The following is a 14,605-nucleotide window of genomic DNA, read 5'->3' as shown; positions in this document are numbered from 1 at the left end:
GCTTTTTAGTTTATAAAAAACATGAAACTAGTTTTAGTTTCGTTTTAAGCTTTTTCAAAACTAACCAAGTACGGCGTATAAAACTAAAGATATTCCTCACTTAAATATCTCTGCTTTCTCCGTAAAAAAAAAAATCCTATTTCTGCTTTCATTTTCTCTTTTCTTCAATCCTTGAAGTTTCCATAATTCCATTAAAACCAGCCAAAATTTAAATCACTCTCCTTTACTCCTAAAATGAAATTATATAGAATTCCAACTCTACATCTAAACTTTAATCACAGTTATTCTACAGATGTTCTTAATTCATCTTCTTCTAACTTTGAAATATATCAATTGGAATTGGGAATTTAAAGAGGGAGAGGAGAACTTGAAGCAGCAGTATAAGAATTATTAAAGTGGAGGCAGAGTATTTTTGCAGCAACGACAACATACACTAGCAAAGATGATGTCACTGGAGATATCAACGATGGAGGCCGGATACGCCGACAAGTCTCCGTTCTTTATTGCCGATATAACCTTGTCCCTTCAAAGTTAATCCGTCACCGGTGAATTACTACGCTATGTCCGACAATTGGACACTTGCTACCAAGAAAGAGAACAGATGAGGACCCAATTCCCAAAACTCAAAAACGAGAATCCTAAAGCCACTTTGTGGTTTCTACTTTTTCTTTTCAGTTATTTAATTTTTTGTCAGAAGTTGATTTTTTTCAGTGGTTGTACCGAACACGTTTGTTTAAATTTTCAAGGGAAAAAACGGAAAACATGAAAACCATACTAATACCTAACAGACCCTTAATTTTTCGAGTCCATACTCCGTTATTGGTACTTATTCTTTTTCCATACTATTAATAATTTTATATTGCACAAAAGGAGTAGTTCTTGGAGTTTCGTAGAATTTGGCGAGATGCTATCCTCATGCCAGTAAGAAGTTTTAGTGATGTCGACTCATCATTTCTGTTCAAGTACCATATCAGAAACTTAACACTTCAAACGGGTACGCATTCATGCAATTTTGGCCAAAAACGAAAAATTTAACGTGTTCTGACTTGGTACATTCAAACAAAAGAAGTATCCTACTACCCGTATTCACATGTCCCCACAACTTCAAATTTAGAATTTTCATGTCAAAATCTCCAACCTAACTCTGATACTCAGGTTTGAGCACCGTAGGTTTAAATTAGAAAAATGGTATTTGTTTTTCATTTAGCAGAGAATGATATCATATATCTATAGACTGTAACCCCTGTTAATTTCTTAATCTTTGATTATAACCAAAGATGTTGGAAAGGCCATGACCATTCTCTCGAATAAATCAGCCTTGCAATTTCTTATTCATCTTTATTATTATTATTATAATTATTATTTTTATTTTTTTAAATTCTGTGCTTTCCTAATTTGCTCAGGCGTTATCTGGCATATAACCTTACACCTGTTGCTGGAGTTGCAGTCCATGTGTCTCGAAATGGTCATGCTGCCGACATCTCGCATTCAAGCTGCGTCATGTCCTCTCTTCCTTTGTCTATAAAGATGGACATACCTGTCACATTATTGGGATATTTTCTTGTCCGTCACAATAGGGGTCGTCATCTTCAAGAAGGGCATGAAGCACAACCTGATGCTGGAAGTCAGTTGATAGAGGCTTGGAACAAAGAGTTGATGGCTTGCATTCGTGATTCCTATATTGAGATCACTATGGAAATGCAGAAGTTGAGACGAGGATCTGCAGATGAGCCAAGTGTTGGCCATGCAGTTGATCTTGCTTTAAAGATATTTAGTGATAATCTTTATTCTTTGTGGCCAAGATCAGATATGCATTCACATGATGGTCAACTGGATGGTAATAAGTTGGTTTCAGAAAAAGTGCCTAAAGCGGATTGGGAATGCATAGTTGAGCGTGTAATTAGGCCATTCTATGTCCGCCTTGCTGACCTTCCAGTGTGGCCTCTCTATTCTGGAAATCTTGTGAGAGTTGAAGAGGGTATGTTTCTGTCACAGCCTGGAAATGGAGTTGGTGATAGCTTGCTGCCAGCTACAGTTTGTAATTTTGTCAAGGAGCACTATCCAGTGTTTTCTGTACCATGGTATCTCATAAGTGAGCTTCAATTGGTGGGAGTTACAGTTCGAGAAATTAAACCAAAAATGGTCCGTGATCTTCTTAGGGTTTCCTCAACATCTATGGTTGTCCGGTCAGTGGACACATTTGTTGATGTTCTTGACTATTGCTTGTCAGACATTCGCCTACCTGAGTCTTCTGGTTCCAGTGAAGGTGACACATCTGAAGACTTCAGTTCCTTCCCACAAGTAAGCAGACTAGTTGATGGAAGTTCAACATCGTTGGCTAGCATACGTGGACTTCATGGAGTATCTACTCATGGTCCAACAAATTCAGGAGTGGATGCACTTGAAATGATGTCAAGTTTAGGAAAGGCCCTCTTTGATTTTGGACGAGGGGTAGTTGAAGACATAGGCAGAACTGGAAATGCAACAGGTCAAAGAGATAGAATTACAAGTGTTAATAGTTTTAATGTTTCCCATGGTGGAAATAAATTTTTGTCTATAGCAGCTGAATTGAGAGGCTTGCCATGTCCCACTGCAGCGAAGAATTTAGCGAGGCTGGGAATTACTGATCTTTGGGTTGGAAACAATGATCAGCAATTGTTATTGCAGCAATTATTGGGAAAGTTTATTCACCATAAGATATTGGAGCGTCCAACTTTAGCTGGTATTTTTTCTGATGTCTCTCTGCAGTCTTTGTTAAAGTTGCATAAGCTTTCCCTTAATTTACTAGCTAGTCATATGAGGTCGCTTTTCCATGAAAGTTGGGTGAACCATGTTATGAACTCGAATATGGCTCCATGGTTTTCTTGGGATAATAGCATGAACTCTGGCGGAGAAGCTGGCCCGAGTCCTGATTGGATTAGACTTTTCTGGAAAAATTTTGATGGATCATCAGATGATCTTTCTCTGTTTTCAGACTGGCCCCTTATTCCTGCATTTATTGGTAGACCAGTCTTGTGCCGTATAAGAGAGCGTGATCTTGTTTTTATTCCACCCGTTTCTACATGTACATCTTCTAGCAACAATGTTTTGGAAGTAGAGCCATCTCTTAACATATTAAATGGGCTTTCAGTAGATCATTCATCTCTATCTGAAACTGTTCGACCATACTCTCTGGCTATTACGGAGGCTCATAGTAGATACCCTTGGTTGTTGTCATTTCTAAATCAGTGCAATATTCCTACATATGATCCTGCTTTCTTGGATTGTGCTGGTCCCTGTGATTGCCTTCCCGCTGCTGGCCAATCATTAGGAGGAGTAATTGCTTCAAAACTTGTTATAGCTAAACGGACTGGTTATTTCTCAGAACTGACCTCTTTTCCAGCTTCAGACCGTGAAAGGCTTTTCAATCTTTTTGTCTCGGACTTTGTCTCTAATAGGTCCAACTACGGGAGAGAGGAACTGGAAGTATTACGTGAATTGCCGATTTACAAGACAGTAGTGGGGTCGTTTACACAATTACATGGTAATGACCTCTGCGTAATTGCTTCTAGTTCATTTCTGAGACCATTTGATGAGCATTGCCTTTCCTATACCATGGATTCTGAAGAAAGTTTTCTGCTTCGAGCTCTAGATGTTCCTGAGTTGCGTGATCAGCAGATTCTAGTACGGTTTGCATTGCCCGGGTTTGAAGGTAAAAGTCAGTCACAGCAGGAGGACATATTAATATATATTTATATGAATTGGAAAGAGCTCCAGATTGAATCTTCTGTGGTGGATGCTCTCAAGGATACTCATTTTGTAAGAAATGCTGATGAGTTTTCCTTGGAGTTGTCTAGACCACAGGATCTATTTGATCCAAATGATGCTCTGTTAACCTCGGTATTTTCTGGTGAGCGAAAGAGATTTCCCGGGGAACGGTTCACAACAGATGGCTGGCTTCAAATTCTGAGAAAGCTAGGTCTTCGGTCAGCCACAGAAACAGATGTGATGCTTGAATGTGCCAAAAGAGTAGAGTTTCTTGGTTCTGAGTGTGTAAAAGAAAGTCAAGATCTTGGAGAATTTGATAGGGACCCTGCTAATTCCCACAATGAATTGTCTTCAGAGATATGGTCATTAGCTGAATCTGTTGTGGAAGCTGTATTTTCAAATTTTGCTGTGCTTTATAGCAACAGCTTCTGCAATGCTTTTGGTAAGATTGCTTGCGTACCTTCAGAAAGAGGTTTTCCTAATGTTGGTGGTAAAAGGGGTGGAAAGCGAGTGCTTTCATCATACAGTGAAGCTATTTTGTTGAAAGATTGGCCACTGGCTTGGAGTTGTGCCCCTATCCTTTTGAGGCCTAATATAATTCCACCAGAGTACTCTTGGGGAGCATTATACCTGAGGAGCCCTCCAATATTTTCTACAGTGTTGACACATTTGCAGGTAAGATCATCTTGATTTTCTTTGCCAAACTTGCTTTATACTTGGGGTAAAAGAATGAAGAATAAAAATAATTATGTGACATCATTCTTGTCAACAACTTTATGATGTTGCAGGTTGTACAAGTATATGAAAAATTGGCCTTATTTTAAAGATTATTAAAATTTAGTATCATCTAGAATAGTTTTGATTAATTTACGTATTACTGTCATATTTAATTATGAATGAAAAGCTTCCTAACTCTATGTATCTATTTTTGTTAAATGCTTCCTCTGTTCTTTTTTGTTCTATCACATTCTGTTTTGGTCTGTTCTTTTAAAGAGTCCGTGGGACTATTGCTGTAGAATCTATTAATAGCATTCAAGGTTAAACATAAGTTCTACCCACTTTCACTTTATTCATTCTAAACAAAACTCGTTTCCCTCGTTTCCCCTTCCTTGGCCCACTACATGAGACCCATTTAAACTTCATGGAAAGTAATTGGGTAGAACGAAAAAGAACGGAGGGAATCTCTACAACATTTATACCATTTCCTTCCTGAACGTTTTTTTTTTGAAAAATTGTGACATAGAAATCCTATATGGCGCTTTCAATGCTACTGGAAAAAGCCTCTTTTATTATCAATACAAGCTGTAGCCCTTGCATTCCTGGGTTATTCACATTGTATATTTGTATGGGTTTGTAAAGCACTGTGTTTTATACTCTAATAAGAAAAATAAGGACACTATAGGGAATTCTGGACCTCCCATAAAACAGATATCCAGTAGTCATAAATTAAATATGGAGCTTATTACACATGAATTCAACCGAATTATAGTGATAGTCTCAAACCCCATTGCTCCAAAAAAAAGTTTCCCCAGATCTGTAATGCATATAATTTGAATGACATTCCTAGAACATGGGTTAATTTCTAGACTTATAAATGGATCTTGTTTTAAAGAATTTTTCAAGCACTTTCTATTGATATGTTGATTATTTGTATTTGTGTGAAGAGTAATATTAAATTTACATATCTTAATTAATTATAACTGTTTAATTATAATGGTTTATCTGTAAACCAAAATCTATATTTGTCATATTAATCTATTGTGTAAATAATATTTTGTGATATAGTACGCTTATATGGTGCTCCCTATTCTCTTGAAAAGTGTCTCTTTTATATAGATAGTAAGATTAGATTGATCTGGTAATAATAGCAACAAAAGTTGATTTTATCATGGCTTTAGATTGTCGGAAAAGATGGCGGTGGTGATGCTCTTGCGCATTGGCCAACATCTGCTAGCATGATGACTGCTGAGGATGCGGCATGTGAAATCCTCAAGTACCTTGCTAAAGTTTGGGATTCTCTCTCTTCTTCAGGTATCTTATTTTCTTATTTTCATCGCCACTTTATTTGTACATGCATTAACCTTTTGTGTCTTACTGAGTCTAAAGGTGACATACTTTATCGTTCTCGGTTTTATTCGTGTATTAATATACCTGGTCCTACATATATACTTCCTCCGTTCCCCAGATATCGCACCAGTTGGACTTTTAAACTATTCATTCTATGATATTTGACCATCTGTTGTGAGTTAATCGTAAGAAAAAAAATTAGTCATGTGAGATCTTGATATATTAGAATCGATATACACTTTCTAAATGCATAATTGGGGATATTAAAGTCATGTGTTAGGGAGCGTAAAAGTCAACATAGTGCAATATTTAAGGAACGATGAAATATAAGAATGTCATTTAGAAAATTTATATTGAAACTAATCCAATGAAATGTTGGTTAAGTTGATCTCACCTGGTGCAATGGAAGTGCTAGATAAGGTTGCTAATCTATTTCTTTTCTCCCTTGTCAGCTATTCTCAACCATGGTTATCTAGTAATCAGGAGATACTAATTCATAAGCTCAGCTAACTGACATTCCACACTTCCACCTAAGAACTCGTGGGAGTTTGATCTTTTTCTTCTAATTAGCATAGTAGTGCTTCAGTTATTCTCTGGTGAATTTGTTGTTTAGTGAAATTAAGAGGCAGGACTGCAGGACCCTGTTAATACGCTATTAGTTTCTGTATGTTAGTGGTATTGGAGACTTAACTGTCAACCATTATTCCTTTTTCGTTACCTTTTTAAAATTCTTTTGTATACATCCATGTTCATTATTGCAGATGTACAAGAGTTAGAGAAGGTCTCTTTTCTGCCTGCAGCAAATGGTACTCGGTTGGTGAAAGCAAGTTCTCTCTTTGTGCGCCTGGGAGTAAACTTGTCGCCATTCGTATTTGAACTTCCTTCTACATATCTCCCCTTTGTAAGGATCCTCAAAGACATGGGTTTGCAGGAAACTCTTTCTGTATCCAGTGCAAAAGACCTTCTCTTGAATCTTCAGAAAGCATGTGGATATCAACGTCTAAATCCAAATGAACTTCGTGCAGTAATGGAAATTTTACATTATATTTGTGATGGAACTGATGAGTACAAGCCAGAAAGATCTAGCTGGGATTTTGATGCAGTAGTCCCAGATGATGGCAGCAGACTTGTGCATGCCAGATCATGTGTATATATTGATTCCTGCAGCTCCCCTTTTGTAAAATTTATCAACTCATCAAGGCTCAGGTTTGTCCATCCGAATGTTCCAGAAAGGACGTGTTTAACTCTGGGCATAAAAAAGTTATCTGATATAGTTGAAGAGGTAGACAACTACTTCAAATGATTAACTTTGTTTTCTAGTGTATTTGTCAATTTGATCCTTATTTCTGGATCTTTGTACTTTTCAGGAACTGAATGTTGAGGTGCGAACTTTGGGAAATATAGGGACAGTGTCATTGGCATTCATGAGGCAAAAGCTGTTGAGCAGATCATTTCAGGATGCAGTATTCAAGATTCTTAGCAGTTTTAAAAGTAACATTCCAGCATTCAATAATTTATCTCCAGGGCAAGTGAATTGTTTGCTTGAGGATGCAGCAGACAAGATTCAGTTTGTTCAGTCCATCTACACTCGGTTTGTGCTACTTCCTGATTGCATAGACATTACCTATGTTCCAAAGGGCTCAACACTTCCAGATTGGGCTGCAGAATTTGAGCATCGTGCTCTTTACTACATCAATAAAGGGAAGACCCTGATTTTAGTTGCTGAACCTCCAAATTATATCTCTGTTGTAGATGTTATTGCCATTGTCGTGAGTGATATTTTAGGTTCTCCTAGTCCATTGCCTCTTGGGTCTTTATTTCTATGCCCGGAAGACTCAGAGAGTGCACTTACTGATGTTTTGAGAATCTGCTCTGAAAACAAAGGAAGAGAGACAATGAACAACAGTGAGTTGATAGGCAAAGAAATACTGGCTCAAGATGCTCGTCAAGTTCAATTCCACCCTTTAAGGCCATTTTACATGGGCGAAATAGTCGCATGGCGGTCTCAAAATGGGGAGAAGTTGAAGTATGGTAGAGTACCTGAAGATGTTAGACCCTCGGCTGGACAAGCGCTTTATCGATTTGGTGTTGAAATCACTCATGGAGTGATAGAGACACTTCTGTCTTCACAGGTCTTCTCTTTCAGAAGTGTATCCCTTGATAATGAGGACTCATCAATAACTCTGCCAGATATGAGTGATACAGTGTCTCAAAACACATTGCATCCCCAGATTCCAGAGGATACTAGAAGAGACAACATAACATTAACACAGGTATGGTTTACATCTATATCTTCCAATGTGTTCTGTTTCGACCCCTTAGAAAAGCATGCCAATCTGAGTGAAAAGGAAAGGGAGAGGAAGAGCACCGGAGAGGACCATCCTCTTCTTATCAAATAAGGCTAGTATAGCATTAATCTCAAAGATATGATTCTTGTTTAAGAAGCTTTAGGTAAAATCATGAATTTCGTTGATATGTTTGTTCACATTATGTATGTGTATATAAGTATGTACTTTACACACATGCTTACGCGAGCGCACACTCGGATGGTGTAGTATGTATAGACTGCAACTCAAAGCCTTTTTGTGCGTGTGTTTGTGTGGAAGGGTAACTGGATAAGTGGTTTGGAGGTAAATCAAATCATAGTGGAGTGAAATAATTTCGAGGTTTCTTTAGTGCTTGAGGAAAAGGAGTAGGAGACAAGGTAAGGTGGGCATGTATCCCCTACGGTTATCAATGCTTTCAAGAAAAGGTGTAATTTATAATGCCTACACGCCACGTGGTGCTCTTCTCTATCAAAGTCTGTCCTCTCCCAATGACTGTAGTGTTGCATAGTCTTATTGGATTGTCCCTAAGGGTGAACCGGGTGCTAACACCAAAAGAAAATAGTCTTATTGGATTATATCAAGTAAATCTATAGTTATTAATTTTTTATTTTTTTTACAGGATATAGTTAAAAATGTTACAATGAATTTAAGGTAAATTTTTCCATTCCAATGGCTTAAACACATGTTTAGCTGAGAATTAATGAATTATAGTAATTAAAAAACAAATTATGCAGGGAAACTTTTTACAATCAATATATTCTTTTGGATTTTTTGTCATTTAACACCTTAAAAAAATTAGTTTTTGTAATTAAACACCTTACTTATTTTTTATTATATTTAAACACCTTAAAAATCTAAAAATTTATAAATCAACACCGCTTAATGATTTTCATAAGAAAAAAACGTTGATTTTTAACCATGCTATAGCTCCCAAAGCATAATTTGATGGTAGAAGGAGTTGTTTACCACCATATCATGTCTTGGGAACTTTAGCATAGTTAAAAACTAATGTTTTTTCTAACAAAAATCGTCAAGTGGTGTTGATTTCTAATTTTTTTTGTTTTTTAAGGTGTTTAAAAACAATAAAAAATAAGTAAGGTGTTAAATTACAAAAACTAGTTTTTTTAAGGTGTTAAATGACAAAAAAGTCCTATTATTTTCAAGTTTGTATGTAGCGACTAGTTAATAGTAAAAAAAATAACTATTACTACCTTAAAATAACAATTTCAACTTGCAACTAATTTCTACATCTAAGGCATCAACCGTGAGAATAAAAGATATTTCTGGAATTGGTTCTTCTCCTCAAATTTCAAACCAGCACTATTTTTGTTTCAAATTATATTGCCTGAGTGTATAGTTAAAATTAGTGTCCTATGTCATTAAAAAGAAAAGATCTAATATTTTCAGCCTTCCATCTTTTTTCTGTAACAAAAAAATTGGCTAATGTACAAGCTCTCTCTATTAGCATTGCTATAGGTATCAAGACCAACTTCAAAATATTATGTGCGTTGCAACTTTGCAAGAGACTAAAAGCTCGAAAATTTAGACCCTATGTATCATCCTCTCGGTTACATGTTCTTTTCAGTACGTCTGTTGGTTCTTTTCAATTTTCATTAGCCCTACATGTTCTTTATACATGCAATTTGCATGTTTTTTTCATTATGCTTACACTTTCATTTTACATGCAACTGTAATTATAAGGTTTGTTAAAACGAACACGTGAGTGTACTGAGAAAAACATGCAAATGGGTGTAGGATGTGTTGCTAAAAGCTAGTGCCTAGTAATGACTCCCTCTGTCCCTAATTGCTTAACCTGTTTTCTTTTTTTGTGGTCTCCAAGAATAATGTTTGACAATATCTTGAATTGCATATTAATTATAAAAAGTTGATATTTTCATAATATAGTTAGGAGCTTAGGACAAATCATTAAAATTCCTATTTGGTATTGTTTTTTTTCTCATAATCAGTATTTATTATAGAGCTTAACGAACTTCGAGTCCAAAAAGAAATGGAGCAAGCAATTTGGAAGGGAGAAAGTATGGAGCGAAAAAGGGAAGTATGCATGTATTAGTATGTAACAGAGAGAATGTGACATTATTTTCTTCCTTGACTTGCCCCCTTTTTCATAATACGCTCCACTTATTCATGGGAGATCCTATTTCCTAGAAATCTTAATTTATTAATAATCCTTAATGACCTTCTTGTGAACTTACCTCAGTGTTTCTGTAACACTCCTATCCTTAAAGATCAATAAAGTGTATATTAGGGGAGAGAGAAGTATTCATATTTAGAGCATCTCTCCTATACTTGTAAACCTCCTTCTAAAAGCTCCTACCAATCTGCAAGATTAACCACGTATAAAACCTGTCTTGTGGACGGAACTTACAATACGAAATTTCTAAGAATGTTCTGTTATTCCTTTTTGGTCAAACTCAGATATAATAGCTGAGCCTGAAAATGTATTGTCCCATGTATATCTTCTTCCCTTCTTGTGCTCCAAAACCAACACCCTTTCTATTTAGAATGTTAAATAATAGTTGCAGGGATAGATGGATATTAATTGACGGTTTTTCTTAGAGTAGCCTGCGCCAGCGATGTTGAGAAAAACTGCAAATAAATAAATAAATGTACGCCATATGAATTGGTGTTTCCTATTTTGAAGGATATGTTGAGAACATGCTTGAACACACTTTTGCCTTTCTTTTATGTTCCTGAACACTGTTTAGGGGTTGATTCCACACAGGCTTCTTATTTATTTATTTATTTATTTATTTATTTATGTTGGTGATGTTGGTCAGTTAGTCACTGTTTTTTGTTCTTTATGCAAATAGGTGCTTGTTTTATGCTTCTTCCATTACCTTCTCTCAAGATGTCCATTCCCTTACGATGGATTTGTATGTTAAATTTTATTTGTGCAAGTGATGCTTCTCTCTAGAAACCTTGTTGGATTGTGCTGAAAATGCTAATGAAACATTTCCTGGGCAGCTGCAAACAGGAAAAGATCTCCTATATGGGCGAGTTTCACCTGCAGAATTGGTGCAGGCAGTTCATGAGATGATGTCTGCTGCAGGAATCAGTATTGATATGGAAACACAGACACTGCTACGCACAAACTTAACCCTGCAAGAACGACTTAAGGACTCTGAGGCAGCATTCTTGCTTGAACAGGTCTTTTATCCTCTTATCAATATATACTACTCATAGAAATAAATATCTAGTCTGCATGATAGGTTATGACTAATATCATAGCATTGATACGTTGATTCTAAAAGGTTTTCCCGTTTTTCCCCTGCTGATTTTCCGTTCTGAGGTTTTTTTTGTTCTACCCACTTCTACTTTCTATTTTTGGCAAATACCTGTTAACGTCTTACAACTCACTCCATCTTACGTTACACCTTTTTCTTACACCAATACACATTTCTACCTAATCACTCACATTTTTCAAACGAGCGCCCTGGGGAGTTAGATAAGAGTCTAAGATTCTTCCATATTATAATTAATAAGAATAGTGAAGGTATCAAATTAGTTTATTTAGGAATTTATTATAGTTTAATACATACTTAATTCTTAATTCCCCATAAATTAATTCTTGTTTCAATTTCTGAAACATTTAAAGCATTTCATCATCGGAATCACTACCATTTTTTAATTGGCCTTTGAGTATGGTTGTTGAAGAATCTAATAAGCATAGAGAAAGGGTGTAGAAGAAGTAAAGAACCATTGTAGGATTGGTAGAGATTTTTTTTCCTCAAAAAATTAACAAAATAGAAGAGAAAGGTAGGAGGGACTTTGTAGTATTTTGGGACGTGGAAACAAGAGGGAAATAGAAGAGAAGGGGTGGGGAGGGGGGCCTTTGTATTTTGGGACGTGGAAAGGAAGAGGGAAGCAGTGAATGTAAAGGTTGGGGAATGAATACTATTTTTGCTATAGTTGTACTCTCTCCATATATAATTAAGTGGTGCACTTCCCATAATCGGCCTATTTTATTAAGTGATGTAATATCCATTTATATACGGAGGGAGTATGATAGTGTGTACATTTTTTTTTTTTTTTGGAGGGGATGTGTACGTCAGTAAATGTTAAATGTGCATTAAAAGGAATTTGTCAAAATGATACACAAGGGTAATAAATTTTGTGAATGCTTATGGTGTAATTGTTTAATCATAATTATTTCTATAAATATCATCACATTGTCATCTAACATGATTGGAAATGTGATTCTAGTTTAATGAACGTCTTGGGGGCGCTCATTAGCTTTTACCTTTTTCGAAGTAATTTAAAATATTGATGGTTAAGGCTCGTTTGGTTTGGCGGAAAACGTTTACGATGAAAAATGATTTTCCATGGAAAAGCACATTTTAAAACATTTTCCATTTAAAAGGAAGGGAAGCCATTTTTCCACTTTTCTCCTTCCTCTTCTCTCCCTCCATCATCTTCATCCATCAAGGAGAAAAGTGGAAAAATGGTTTCCCTTCCTTTTAAATGGAAAATGTTTTACACCCTTAAGAGAGTTATTGGAAACTTATTTTACACCCTTTGCCATAACAAACAACGGAAAGTGATTGAAAAGAGAGAACCATTTTCCAAAAAAACGTTTTACACCAAACCAAACACTACCTAAAGGTGTGCTTTGGAGAATGTGAAAAGGCAAGTAGGACAACTTATAAAAAGGGAGGAGTTGTAATCAATATAAATCAGAATATTAAGTAGAAATCAGCTTTAATCAGTAATCAATAACCCTATGCTTACAAGTTTCACTAGTAAATCAGAAAACATCAATTTGAATCAGTGAAAATAAAATAAGTGTAATTTGTAAATAAGTTTCAATCAGTAAATGCCAATTTATCAGTAAAAAAATCAATTTGGTACCAGCTGAAGCCTCGATTCCAAGAGATTTCCCTGAAACTTGGGGGCCATTTTTCACCATAATCATACTAAGCTCAAGTTTTCCGTCAGTATTAAATTCTGTTTTCTGTTTCATTGGTGTCTGCTAGTATCTTTAAAGGACGCGCATATGTTCTTATGTTATCGTGCTTTTGTTTGATTAATTGTATGCTCTACTACTCCTGATAAGATGCTTTTGTGAATGAAATGCAGGAAAAGGCTGATACTGCAGCCAAAGAAGCTGATACAGCTAAAGCGGCATGGCAGTGCCGGATATGTTTAAGTTCTGAAGTAGATGTTACACTCGTTCCTTGTGGACATGTGCTTTGTCGCAGGTGCTCCTCTGCTGTTTCTAGGTGTCCCTTCTGTCGTCTTCAGGTTTCAAAGACACTCAGGATTTTTCGGCCATGATAACCGAGTGGAAATCACTGCACAACTTGACTCTAACCTCCATGGGAGGGGAGGGATGGGTGATAATCAAGTATCAGATCGGCCAATAAAATACGGTACTTCTGCTTCTGTTATATTTTTTGTATAGTGTAAGTATAAAACCACCTAGGTTCATCATCAGAAAGTCATTGTAAATCTGTAAATTATACACCAAACAACTTCGAATATGATGGTCTGAAGGCTAGGGTTATAGAGTTCAGAACTATTTTACATAAAATTTATGGGCCCTTTAATTACTTATAGATATTATAGAGAGAGGGGTGAGGCACAAACATTAAGCATACAAGTTGTACAAACGAATCTGGTTGATTATTGAAAATATTTCATTAAATTTGTTCAATACTCAAATTTACAACGCGTTTTCAAATTAATGCCAACGGAAACTAATACTAGCCCGTATGTCTTTGTCATGCGCAAATCAACCCTTTTGATCGTAGCTGATTGAGTGATTCCTTTTGATTGTAGCTGATATGATTTAACTCACAAGGCCACAACTATGATGTGATGTTCAATTAACTTCTCATTATTAGTTTCCAACCAAATTCTATTGGAAATTTAGTTGTTGCAAAAAAAATAAGATTACACAACAAAAGCAAAGAAAATACCATGCAAATCGTGCATTCCTCCTATCCTATAATAAAAAGCTCCACATTGTTTAAATATTGCACGATGAAGTTCAATAAGATTTGGGATAAGGGTTATCCAATTAGGCATTCTTACACCACGGTACCTCTTCATCTTTAACCCCTTCTCGGCTTACAATGTGGTTGTAACTCTTTCATTAATCTTCTTGCTTCCTTGATATCCACATCTCCATCAACCTTGCCGTAACGAAAATCAAACCAAAGGCTCTTGAGATGTTCCAGACATAATCCTCCAGTTTCGTTGTTCACATTATCAACATTTTGTAGCATTTCTAGACCACTGAAATTTAATCTTTCAAGTTGTTTAGAGACTTTAGATCTTCTAACCTATCAAACCACTGCTTCAAACTTGAACAGTTTCCTTCATTACCCATCCTCTTCGGCATACAAGTTTTATTCTGTTGCAATCCCACTTCGACGTGGCCCTAAGCTTCACCAGCTGCTAAAATCTTTGGGCAACCCTTTCAATTCAGAAAAAAAATCTAA

General features: G+C 36.1%; 1 protein-coding gene across 2 annotated transcripts in view; it reads left to right on the top strand.

Moving 5' to 3' along the window:
• Positions 1–13,817, top strand: part of LOC110786133 (uncharacterized) — a 31,729-nt gene extending 17,912 nt beyond the window's left edge. For both annotated transcript variants that reach the window (XM_021990665.2, XM_021990675.2), the window contains 6 exons: positions 1,404–4,422; positions 5,646–5,778; positions 6,576–7,096; positions 7,182–8,087; positions 11,127–11,309; positions 13,239–13,817. In XM_021990665.2, the coding sequence (XP_021846357.2) occupies positions 1,404–4,422; positions 5,646–5,778; positions 6,576–7,096; positions 7,182–8,087; positions 11,127–11,309; positions 13,239–13,436 (4,960 nt within the window). In that variant the 3' untranslated portion in view covers positions 13,437–13,817. The remainder of the gene's footprint in view (positions 1–1,403; positions 4,423–5,645; positions 5,779–6,575; positions 7,097–7,181; positions 8,088–11,126; positions 11,310–13,238) is intronic.
• The last annotated feature ends 788 nt before the right edge of the window (positions 13,818–14,605 follow it).

This window comes from Spinacia oleracea, chromosome 2 (genome assembly GCF_020520425.1).
Source record: "Spinacia oleracea cultivar Varoflay chromosome 2, BTI_SOV_V1, whole genome shotgun sequence".
Classification (NCBI taxonomy): domain Eukaryota; kingdom Viridiplantae; phylum Streptophyta; class Magnoliopsida; order Caryophyllales; family Amaranthaceae; genus Spinacia; species Spinacia oleracea.
Note: the sequence above shows the minus strand (reverse complement) of the source record. Positions and strands in the feature narration are given on the sequence as shown.